Source organism: Felis catus, chromosome A3 (genome assembly GCF_018350175.1).
Source record: "Felis catus isolate Fca126 chromosome A3, F.catus_Fca126_mat1.0, whole genome shotgun sequence".
NCBI classification, from domain to species: domain Eukaryota; kingdom Metazoa; phylum Chordata; class Mammalia; order Carnivora; family Felidae; genus Felis; species Felis catus.
In genome coordinates, this window is record NC_058370.1 from 32,046,428 (window position 1) to 32,059,461 (window position 13,034).

Below are 13,034 nucleotides of genomic sequence, written 5' to 3' on the forward strand. Positions count from 1 at the left end.
ATGATCTCGCAGTTTGTGGGATGGAGCCCCATGCCAGGCTCTGTACTGATAATGCAGAGCCTGCTTGGGATTCTCTCTTCCTCTCTCTCTGCCCCTCCCCTGTGCATGCTTTCTGTCTCTCTCTCAAAATAAATAAATAAATAAATAAACATTAAAAAACACTTTAAAAAATAAAATAAAGTCTTTAAAAAATTATTAAAACATTTTAAACATGGGCTGAAGGAATAAATTTCTATGTAGAAATGGTCAATTTTAATTAAAAGATTTACTTCTTTTTTTGTTGTCTGTTTTTATTTTAATTCCAGTATGGTTCAATCTATAAAGAACTCACCAAACTCCACATCTGAAAAACAATCCAGTGAAGAAATAGGCAGAAGACATGAATAGACACTTTTTCAAAGAAGACATCCAGATGGCCAACAGACACATGAAAAGTCAATGTCACTCATCATCAGGGAAATACAATCAAAGCCACACTGAGATACCACCTCATGCCGGTCAGAGTGGCATGAACAAGTCAGGAGACTATAGATGCTGGCAAGGATGTGGAGAAACGGGAATCCTCTTGCACTGTTGGTGGGAATGCAAACTGGTGCAGCCGCTCTGGAACAGTGTGTGGAGGTTCCTCAAAAAATTAAAAATGAACTACCCTACGACCCAGCAATAGCACTGCTAGCAGTTTACCCAAGGGATACAGGAGTGCTGATGCATAGGGGCACATGTACCCCAATGTTTACAGTAGTGCTTTCAACAATAGCCCAGTTATGGAAAAAGCCTAAATGTCCATCAACTGATGAATCAATAAGAAGATGTGGTTTATATACACAATGGAATACTACTTGGCAATGAGAAAGAATGAAATCTGGCCATTTGCAGCAACGTGGATGGAACTGGAGGGTATTGTGCTAAGTGAAATAGGTCAGTCAGAGAAAGATATCATATGTTTTCACTCATATGTGGATCCTGAGAAACTTAACAGAACCATGGGGGAATGGAAGGGGGGAAAAAGTTACAAAGAGGAAGGGAGGCAAACCATAAGAGACTCTTAAATACAGAGAACAAACTGAGGGTTGATGGGGGAGGTGGGGGAGAGGGGAAAATGGGTGATGGGCATTGAGGAGGGCACTTGTTGGGATGAGTACTGGGTATTGTATGGAAACCAAGTTGACAATAAATTATATTAAAAATAATTCCAGTATGGTTCACATACAGTATTATATTCATTTCAGGTGTGCAGTATAGTGATTCAGCTACTCCTTATGTCACCCAGTGCTCATCACAAATGCACTCCTTAAACCCCATCCCTAAAATGTTTCCTTCTTTAATAAGAAAAGAGACTTAAAGCAAATATGACAATATGTTAAAGGCGTGAATTTGGATATTCCAGTTCCTGTGTAATTTTCAGAACATTTTAATTTCTTAAGACAAAAATAAAATGCCAAGGTAAAAGTAAGGCAGCTGACAGATCAGACAGCAAAGATGAGCCTTCTTAATTGCCCTGAGCACTTAATTTTAGGGCTTTTCGCCGATCACACAAATTTTTGGGTTTTTTCCCCCAGCATTATTTTCTTTCTCAGCAGTTGCCTTTTAGAGGACCCTAGCTTTTGCCCATTGCATCTGTTCGTCATTAGGATGAAGGGTGACAGCATAGGCCACCTCCTCTCGGGGTGATTCATCAGGATTAGCTTTCAGATATAAACAAGTACAGACTTAGGCTGAGGTTTCGGAAACACCTGACAGTATCATCCATCTTTTGAAGTGTTCATTTGGGTTAAACATCTTGATATCCACACCCCACCCACACCCCTTTGTGAGTCTGTGGGTTTTGTCCTTTAAAGGAACAGTTGCAGATTCTAAAATGCACAAACCGCAGATGGCAGGCTGCTATCTGGCAAAAGGAGGCGTAAGCTTACTGATTTTTTTTGTCATTAATTTTATGTTATTAATAAGACAGAGAGTAAGGCACCTTAGAACTCCGGGGCTGCTGTTACTGTACAGTGGTGGAAAGCCAGATGAAACCAGAGAAAGGAATCAAAGTGAATTACTGATGGGATGAAGTAAATTGAGGCCCATATTACTTGCAGGGCCGAAACCAAAAGGTCCTTGCCCAGCCAGGGGGTAGGTGAAAAATGATTGCTGTGGAAGCAGAGGGAAAGGAAAGGAGGACTGTCTCGGAGGACAGGAGAATAGAAAGTTTAGGGGGGTACCTGGGTGGCCCAGTTGGTTAACCAGCCCGCCCTTGATTTCGGCTCAGGTCATCATCTCTTGGTTCCTGAGATCAAGCCCCACATTGGGCTCTGCACTGACAGCATGGAGCCTGCTTGGGATTGTCTCTCCCTCTCTCTCTGCTTGTACTCATTCTCTGTCTCAAAATAGATAAATAAAATTAAAAAAAAAAAAAGAATAGGAGAAAACCAAAAGTGTGTAGGCATCTTGTTATTAACCCACAGACCAGATTATTTCTGGCATCAAAACTCAGCCCTCCTGTGACATAGGGATGTATGACAGGAGCTTATATGTGATGTATCATGATACACGTATACATGTAATGAATTATGTGATCAGGGCCCTTTTGAGAGTGAAAGAAGGTGCTATTAATAATTAGTTGGGACAACAGGCATAAACTGGGGTCATCCTGGGCAAACCTCCTAGTCACCCTAGTGAGTACTGGTCACCCAGTAATCATGCACATTTACATCTTTGTAAATGAAACTCATCAGGGGTGCCTGTCTGGTTTGGTCGGTGCAGCATGTGACCCTTGATCTCGGGGTTGTGAATTCAAGCCCCATGTTGGGTGTAGAGATTACTTAAAAATAAAATCTTTAGGGGCACCTGGATGGCTCAACTGGTTAAGTGTCCAACTTCGGTTCAGCTCATGATCTCACGGTTTGTGGGTTCAAACTTCACATTGGGCTCTGTGCTGACAGCTCAGAGCCTGGAGCCTGCTTCAGATTCTCTGTCTCTGCCCCTCTCCTGCTTGCACTCTGTCTCTATCTCTCAAATATGAATAAACATTTAAAAATAATAATAAAAGAAAATTTTTAAAAGAAAAGAAAATGATTCATTAAATAAATAAAACATCAAAAAATTTTAAATGCATCTACCATGTGCTAGCACTGTTTTAGGCCCTGAGGGTACAACAGGTATCAAGAGAAACAAAAATCCATGAGCAGAAGCTAGACAATAAACAAATCATATGTTTTTAGATGTTAGTATGTTTATATGGAAATATAAGGCAGATAAGGGAGACAGGGACAGCCAGGGCCTAGGGGAGTAAGGGAAATAGAATTTTCTTTCTTTCTTTTCTTTTCTTTTTTTATCAATAATTTACTTTTTAATTTACATCCAAATTAGTTAGCATATAGTGCAACAATGATTTCAGGAGTAGATTCCTTAATGCCCCTTACCCATTTAGCCCATCCCCCCCCCAACCCCTCCACAACCCTCTGTTTGTTCTCTAAATTTAACTCTTTTATGTTTTTCCCCTTCCCTGTTTTTATATTATTTTTGCTTCCCTTCCCTTCTGTTCATCTGTTTTGTATCTTAAATTCCTCATATGAGTAAGGTCATATGATATTTGTCTTTCTCTGACTAATTTCACTTAGCATAATACCCTCTAGTTCCATCCACGTAGTTGCAAATGGCAAGATTTCATTCTTTTTGATTACTGAGTAATACTCCATTGTGTATATATATTCATTCATCCGTCAATGGACATTTGGGCTCTTTCCATACTTTGGCTATTGTTGATAGTGCTGCTGTAAACATTGGGGTGCTTGTGCCCCTTTGAAACAGCACACCTGTATCCCTTGGATACCTAGTAGTACAATTTCTGGGTCGTAGGGTAGTTCTATTTTTAATTTTTTGAGGAAGGAACCTCCATACTGTTTTCCAGAGTGGCCGTGCCAGTTTGCATTCCCACCAGCAGTGCAAAAGAGATCCTCTTTCTCCGCATCCTCTCCAACATCTGTTATTGCCTGAGTTGTTCATGTTAGCCATTCTGACAGGTGTGAGGTTGTATCTCATTGTGGTTTTGATTTGTAGGGAAATGCAATTTTTAGTTGTATGCTCAGGGATGGTTTGGTAGACTGAATTATTGTTCACCAATACTCTCTGCCTCCTACGGGAGAATTTTGCATCCTCATTCTCTTGAAATTAGTTAGCATTGACCAATGATATGTGAACAGAAGTGACAAAGCCCTCCCAGTCACTGCCTTCTCTGTCATGCTCTTTTCCCTCTGCCGCAGTCACTAAGCAATGTTGAGATAGTGGCTGCTCCATTGGCCTAGGGTCTGGCATAAAGGCAAGGATGATACAGACCTGCTTGTATGACACAGAGCTGTAAGTAGTGAGAAATAATCCTTTGTTCTTTTATGCCCCTGAGATTTGGCACTCGCTTGTTATGTAGCATAACCTGATACAGAAGCCCTCACTGAAAAGATAACATCTGAACAGAGACCTGAGGAGGTGAGGGAACCAATCATACAGATGTGTAGAGAAAGCATGTTCCACACAGAGGAACAGCAAGTGCAAAGCTTCTGAAGAGGGAGCTTGCAAGGATCAGAAACGAAGCCAGACTTCTCAAGGCAATGATGCAGAGGTATTGCACCAGTCAGATTTTCATGCAGCTTGTGGGGCTGGAGACAGGACTTAGTCTTGTTCAGCCGGCGATGCTGCCACTCCTTTTTATCTCTGCAGGGCATGGAGTGGAGTGGCAGGAGTGATAGGGACAGACGAGGGTAAGAAGGAAAAGAAAGATCTGGGCAGAGAGATGCAACCTAGCAGAGCAGGGCTCCAGATCATGGGCACTAGCCACTCATATATTATAGATCATAGTGTCACCCACATAGAGAGCCTGTGAGGCCTCTGAAGTCTTACTGCCGTCATAAAGGAGATGAATCTGTGAATCCAAAGTGTGCTAATCAGTGACCACTAATGACCACGACACGCCCCTTCCCCACTCACCTTGTTCTTACACCCCTGACTTTCTTAGAGCCACACAGACTCCAAGGAACCTCCAACAGACGAACCAAGGCAGAAGGACCACTCTTAGCAGACTGTGCACTGCCCTGAAAAAGGGCTGCTTTCCCTTTGAGCAACATGAAAGGAGACCATATGAGCCACATGTTCCTTCTTTCCTTAAATCCTGATAATTCTCTCTTTTTTTTTTTTTAATATAAAGTCTTCGATTTCTTTTGGCTCTGTGCAGCCTTGAAACCACAGATCCTCCCAATTAGTAGTCACTAGTAAAAGAGAGTCTGAACAAATAAGGCAGAGTGGGCGGCTATTGAGGCTGATGCATGAGGGAGACAGAATTCAAAATATCAAATCCATTTAGGAAAAAACTTGTTAAAGTTGAAAGCTAAATGTTTCACAGAGATAAAATCCTGCTGTGCATTTATCAACCACAGAAGTAGTCGTGGAAGATTCTCTGGAAGAAACCCCCATTAAACATCTGGGTTTCTAAAAGCTGATGGCATCTCACAGAATGCAACCATTCATCTCAAATCCTCATGCAAATTGATTGCCTAGAATTGCCATCTATGACTCCTAAACATATAAAAATGGCTTTAGATTTCTAAGAATCTTAAACATCTATGTTATCTGTTTTCTCTCTCATCAAAAGAGAATTTAACAAATGGATGCTCTGGTAGATAGGTGACCTTGAAAATGCATGCAAAAGTATGGCCATACCAAGTGCCACCTTCCTCCCTTTCTTCTTGTCAATTCCTAAAGAAATTGGAACAAAAAGGGAAATTCCACTCAATTTAGACAATGCCAAAATGATTGGGACTGGGGCCCTTGCTGAGAAAAATAAAATGCCATCTCGAGGTCTGAGAAGGGAGGAATGCATGGTACAAAAGGATGCCAGCAAGAAAGGCATTGATTGTGCAGGGATCAATAGCAAAGGTGCCTTGGGAAGCCCAACGCAATTCAATATATTACAATGCAGTGGGATTCACCATTCACTTCCCACTCTTTCCAGAATCCATCCTTTGAGCCACTGTTCCTCTCAAGGGATAGGAGGCATAATTGTGATTTTGGGGAGGATGACTCTTTGTTGTATGGGATTGTTCTGTGCATTACAGGATGTTTCCATCCTTGATCCCACTCATTAAGTACAACCATTTTCCAATCACTAACACAAAAACATCCCCAGACTGTCCCTAGAGTAGATATTACCATCCCAAGTTGAGAACCTTACAAGTCTGGCCTATATTAATGTAAGATTGAAGTTTGAACATAACTGTGAGGATGCACCACTGAGCAGGAACTGAGTTATCAAAGATCATCATTCTGTACACATGTAGGTTCATGAGGAAAAGAAAAGCGATTAGCTCTATTTGCTGGAAAAGAAATCCAAGGTATCAGAAAGGCCACAACAGCCACATGATTAGAGAGATGGCTTTGTTGTTGTTGGTAAAGCAGATTTTAAAAGGAAATCAAAGACTGAAATGAGCTGGAGATAGTGTTCAAAAGAACTGATATGGTAAATAACTCAACCCATGTTGTCATTGCTTTTCTGGAAAAGGGAAGGAGGGTTTCTTTAAGATGAGTTGCAATCTGCTTGATATTTACATGAAAAACAGAGGAGCCACACTAGTTTCTAAGGCTCTTTAGGCTCAAATCAAAGTTATTGACCAGTTCCTTAATAAGTACATGCTATGCTACTTGGAGGGTTCTGTATAAATGGCTACCTCGGTGGGCAGTTTCAGGAACTCTCCAGCCTTTTCAGTGTTACTGCTGAGGACCTTCCCTCTCTCACTCTTCCCATTGACCTTTCTCAGCCCCTGTCTTCCTGCCTTACTTCCCCAGGACCAGATCATCTTTGGAAGCAAGTGGGAAGGGACACCTCATCTAGCCATTGTGGGACCCCTTGCCCACCCCCTTCTCCCCTTGGCTCTCCAATAGTACCGTTTATTAGGCAAGTACTGTTCACCAAGCCCTGGGCTAAGGCTTTTTGTTTGTTTGTGTTAGTATTAAAGTAGGCCACCAAAGGAAATTTTAACAGTTATTCTTCCAGAGGAGGAATTTAATGACTTAATTAAATAATTCTGTAATTATTTAATTATTTTTCTTGAAAGAATCTCAAACTCATAGAAAATTTGCAAGTATAATACAAAGAATTTTTTATTTTCTGGAATTATTTGAGAGTAAGTTGCCAGCCCGATGCCCACCACCCCTGATTTTCCAATAAACAAGGACATTCTCCTACATAACTGAATGAAACTATCAAAATGAGGAAGTTCACAGGGTACATTACTACCATCTAATCCTCAGGCCCCACTCAGGCGATCCCAGTAACATTCTTTATAGCAAAAAGATCTAGTTGAAAATCATGTGTTGCTTTTAGTTGTCAAGACTCTTTGGTACTCTTCAGTGTACCGTCTTTTGCTCCGTCTTTTCTGGGTTTTCATGACCGTGGCACTTCTGAAGAGTACAGGCCAGTTTGTAGAACATCTGTCGGTTTGGTTTTATCTGTCGCTCCCTTATAATTGGGTTCAGGGGCTGCACCTTCGGCAGGACTATCAGAGAAGTGGTATTGGGTCTTCCTCCTGCATCTGGTCAGGTGGCAACAGGGTTTCGATTTGTCCCATTACTGGTGATACTCACTTAGGTCACTTGATTAAGGTGATATGTGCCATGATTCTCCACTCTGAAGTTATTTTTTTCCCATTTGTAACTAGTAAGTATTTTATAGGGAAGTGCTCTGAGACTGTTCCTCAGCAAACTTGCAATTATTTTACGGATTTATGGTTTTCTATTTTAATAAATGGGCTACCATCAGTTACAGGTACTCTCATAATTTATTTTGATGCTTAAGTTGTTCCAGATGTGGCCAGGTGATCCCTTTGGAGCTGGCCTCTGCTCCCCGTTGACAAGCCTCCATCAATATTTGAGCATTCTAGATAGTAAGATGCACCAGGCCCATCTTGTACTGTCCTTAATCAGCCTGGAATCAGCCATTCTTCAAGGTGGCTGAGTGCTTTGTTTTTGGGCTACTTGTGTGGTGGACCAGTGAATGCTCGCCCATGTGTGGGCTGCGTGTGTCTCACACCATGTGTCCACATCCTTCTTGGGTGCTGTGGATTAACTACTCCTCTGTTCCTTGTCTTACCATAGAAGTTCTAGAAGAGAGATCATTTACTAAAACTCTTGTAGAGGAGAACTCCAAAGCTCAGCAAGGTGGTATGGTGTCTAGCTGGTAGCAAAACTGGAGTCAAAACCGTAAATCTCTTCTCTTTTTCTATAACCATCCACTGCATCACACAACTTTTTTAATCGTTAGTAAGTGCAAATATTTTTATCATAGCTACTAGTTGAGTTAATGGGGTGAGGGGTGTATGTGTGGAATTGAAGCTAGTAATTTATTAAAGCTTATATCAGAGCAAAAAAGGAAAATATATTTTGATTTAATGTATACAATTTTAAAAATTAAAACTGGTTGGTGTATAAGGAATTCTGTAAATTATTTGTGGGGAATCTTTTCTAGAACACATTGTCAGCTTGGGATTCTCTATCTCCCTCTCTCTCTGCTCCTCCCCCGCTCATGCTTGCACACATGTGCATGTACGCTCTGTCTCTCTCTCTCAAAAATAAATAAACATAAAAAAAAAAAAGAATTAAGGTTCCCAAAGAGGTACAGAAAGTTAGATCAAGGACTAGGATTTGGCTCCAGTTCTGGCTTCTTATTGTCTATTATTAAATCAGTTTATTTGTTACTCCTTTAAAAAACAGAAAGGTGGTGATTTTAATTGAGAGAGAAAGAGTCCATAGGATTACTGTAAGGAGTAGAAAAAGAAAATGTCTGAACTGTGTAAATGCCCAGCACTGTCTACATTAGGGGTCTTTACTGTATCTGTGCCATGGATCCTTTTGGCATCTGGTGAAGCCTTCCCACCCTTTCTTAGATAATGTTTTAAGTGAAAAAATTGAAATGTATGGGATGATCAAGGGAAAAATATTGAAATGTAGTTATTAAGTTAGTTAAAGAACAAATTTACAATATTATAATGAATATTTTTTAATTAATGTTTAAATAATAAGTTCTAGTATCAGGACCAATAACTGTGTCTTAGTGTACTTGCGCCACCATAACAAAATACCAGAGACCGGGTGGCCTAAACAACAGAAATTTATTTTCTCAGAGTTCCAGAGACTGGAAGTCTGAGATCATGGTGCCAGCATGGTTGAGGTCTGGGAAGGGCTTCCTGGCTTAGAGAAGGCCACCTTCTCATTGTGTCCTCTCATTGCCTTTCCCCAGTCTTGCACCTGGACAGACAAGAGAGAGAAAAAAAGCGAGAGAGATCTCTTCCTCTTTTTATAAGGCCACCACTCCTATCAGATTAGGCACCCACCCCTTATGACCTCATTTAACCTTAGTAACCTCCTAAATGCCCCATCTCCAGATCCAGTCACGTTAGGGACTAGGGCTTCAACTGTGAATTTTGGAGGCCACACTTCAGTCCAGAGCATAGTGATGGCATAAATGATATTTTGAAACATCTTCTGCAGACTGTAATGTGGTATGAAAATAGCTGTGAGCTATTGGCAACAAAGTCATACGTACTGCTGCTAGTAGGTTTGTTGCTTACATTTATTATGGAAGGGAATGCTTAGTTTTTGATCGAGGGTAGTGAAAATAAAGATACAAGTTTTCTCCCTACCCAAATTCACAACTACCCTGAACTTCTGTACAAAGACCATAGATAAGAACTCCTGAAACATGCACATAAGATGTTCTTGTTTGGAGCAAACAAGTGGCATAACCCCCAGGATGGTGGGGATCGATTCCAAAATCGGCCAGTCCTGCCCAGTGCCATCACCCAGGAGCAGCAGGTGACTTGAAGAGACATCATCTGCTTCTGGCCTTTTTGAATGTGTGTTCAAGTACTGGAATGTGTTTTGTCTTGCAGATACCAGTAACCTAAATTCTGAACAAAATGATTCCTGGACCTCTGAGAACTTCTGGCTGGACCCTTCTGTGAAGGGCCAGGTGAAGACCAAGGCAGAGGATGATGGGCTTCGGAAATCCCTGGATAGATTCTATGAAGTGTTTGGCTGTCCACAGCCGGCCTCTGGAAATGCACTCTCCGCAGCAGTCTGCCAGTGCCTGTCTCAGAAAATCAACGAACTGAAGGGCCAGGAGAGCCGAAAGTATGCCCTCCGTAGTTTCCAAATGGCCCGGGTCATCTTCAACCGGGATGGCTGCTCGGTCTTACAGAGGCATTCCAGGGATGTCCACTTCTACCCATCGGGAGAAGGAAGTGTGTCTCTGGATAATGAAAAGCCAACCCCGGGACTTTCAAAAGATATCATTCATTTCCTCTTGCAGCAGAATGTGATGAAAGACCTCTAAGTAGTGCCTGGTCGTAAGAGCAGGCAGCGTGGAGGGTGGTCCGGTGGCCAACGCTGTTAGTGCACACCCACTTCCCCTCCAGCCCCTCTTGCCAGCTCTGTGTGTCCAGCCCCCTGTGTGTCTGGCCCCTGTGTCCACACCACCTCCCACCCCACCCTACCACTCCCTTTGACTTAAGGCCAGTGACTGACTGATTGTGGAGCCCAGAAGCACATCTTCCTTGCCCCAAGGAAGGAAGGACATGCTCTGAGGCATAAATTACTCTCCAGAGCTCCCCTCTGGATCAGGCCAAGACTGGGACTTCACACGAAATCACTCCCTCGCTCAGCACCTGCCGTTTCCCTGTCCTCCCATTCATCTACTGGTGTCTCCCAGGGGCCTTTCCTTAATATATCTCTTGTACCTGGATCCTTGACTCAGAGTCTACTTCTGGGAGAACCCAACCTAAGGGAACAGGCTTTCTTTGTTACATGAGTTTTTTAAAGGATTTAAAGCTCTGCGCCAAAGCAAGTATAAGAATTATACCAAGTTGTAGAACTGAGGTCATGTGACTGCACATGTATTTCCCAAAATAACATAAAGATTTAAATACGTTCCCAAAAGTGCATCACATCTTCCTCATACCCTTGCCTCTCCAAAGCCAGAATTCCCTGTTTTGTCATTCTAACAGGGTGTGGAAGGAACATTTGGATCATCTAAAATAAGAGCTAAGATTTGCAAATTCAAAGAAGGGGGGCGGGTCTCTCGGTCTCCACCAGATTGCCAGTGTGGAAGGTGTGAAGAAAACAAATGTGCGCCACCTACCGAAGGACGCGCCGCGAGGCTGACGGGACGCGCGGCCTTGGCAGTTTGTGGTGGAAGAGAGTAAGGAATCCTTTGCCCAAGTGGACTCCTCCCTGTCATTTTTGCCTTCTGCCTGTACCCTCTGTCACCCTCTGAACAGTTGGCCCCTCACCCCTGTCCCGTCCTTGCTCCGCCAGGGAGTGGCTTTAAATAGCCGGTGCCGGCTTGCGCCGGCAGAGGCCCTGCTCCACGGCCGTGTCCTGAAACCCCCCTTTGAGACTCGGGTGGTAGAATGACGTCACCTGGCACCGAGCTCTTGGAAGCTGTAACTGGAGGCCTCGTGCTAATCCCTGCCTCGACAGCCCTTCAAATAAATTACGTTGGCAGAAAGAGGGCTATCGTTTGTTTGGGGGAACGACAAGATGAGGCTGGCAACACTGTGCAGTTAGATTTTGAGAAACTCGAGGTGAAATTTCATTGGCCTAAGGCTCCATAAGCTTGCCAGAAAGCGGAGTTTGCAAACGGATCGGCCTCGAGGCGCGCATGAAGAGTGAGTGAGCCCTCTCAGGCAGGTCTCTTGGGGACTCTCCGAGCAAGAGTGGGGATTTTGCTTGAAAGGTCAGGGATTACATACCAAGGCTTCCAGTGCCGGGAAGAGCAGAGGTAAGAAACAGTGTTTCACACTGCAGTGCAGAAGCCCCTTGGAAGAGACCTAAATGATAGGAACTAGGAAATGGGGAGGTCTCTGAGAGATACTGAAGGAAATAAGACTCCGCGTTTTCCTCTGACAAGCAATCATGTGAGTCTCTCCCCAGGAGCTTCTCCTATGCAACACCCCCAAATTACTCGTAAACCAGTGGGCCTTACAATTGAAAATGTGCAGGTTGAATTTTAAGGTCTGTAGTTTTATTGTTTTTTAAGGTGGAGCAAATTAATAGACGCAGCTGAAGAATGCTGTAGATTTTAGAATTATTCATTCACCGAAAGGAATATTGGAGATTAGTTTCCATGGCCACCAACAGAAGGAAACTGGATTATTTTATACTGTTTTTATAACACAGAAGATGGAAGCTATTCCAATCTCCACGCCGGAAGCAGCCGCTTCTGTTTGGCACCGAGATTTTAGTATTGGTGATTTTGTAACCTTTATTATTATCAGTGCTGAGGGTGCTCAGTAAAAAGAGGTAGATCCTGAAACCAGAGCATTTAGAAACCTGGAAGCCAGAATCACCTTAGGGTGAAGGAAAAAAAAAAAAAAAAGAGGAAGAAAAGAGTGTGGTGTGTGTTTGCTTGTATCTGAGTAAGTGCTTGTGACAGGTCAGTACAAGATATTTGATTCCCTGCAGTCTCGCTCTCTAATTTGATCTTCACAACGTTGGGATGGCATTTTCCATTTATCCCTGTTTACCTTTAATAAAGACTAAGAGATAAGGGTGTTAAGGCTCTGGCCTTTGGCATTATTGTCTGTCTCTGCCCTCCTGATCACTTCACCGTCTTATCCCGTGAACATTCTCACTGGCCTATGATATCATCTGTGGCCCTTTTCAGAGGTCTCTGCGAGGGAGGATTTGCTCGCAGGAACATCAGAACTCCAAAGAAGAGAACCTGCTACCAGTGTCTTGCATGTGTATGACTGTTACTCACTTCACTAGTCATTTCTTTACGTGACCTACGTGAGAACACGTGCCGTAGATCTTATTACCAGCAATTAGCACAAGACAATATGGAGATCACCAGCCAGCCCAGGTGGCTCCTTGCTGAGAGAGAATTTTCATCTGGAGAACAGATGGGGATGGTTTGCTCAAACTACTCCTTTCCAGAGCTGCTGGTAGTATACAAAATAACTGTAGGTGCCACATGGACGAACAATGTTTATCTTCATGGTTATCTA

The 13,034-nt window shown here is 42.8% G+C and overlaps 1 protein-coding gene across 10 annotated transcripts in view; it reads left to right on the forward strand.

The window, feature by feature from the left end:
• Positions 1-12,583, forward strand: part of SHLD1 (shieldin complex subunit 1) — a 100,127-nt gene extending 87,544 nt beyond the window's left edge. For all 10 annotated transcript variants that reach the window (XM_019826803.2, XM_019826806.3, XM_019826805.3 and 7 more), the window contains one exon: positions 9,918-12,583. In XM_019826803.2, the coding sequence (XP_019682362.1) occupies positions 9,918-10,360 (443 nt within the window). In that variant the 3' untranslated portion in view covers positions 10,361-12,583. The remainder of the gene's footprint in view (positions 1-9,917) is intronic.
• Positions 12,584-13,034: the final 451 nt, after the last annotated feature.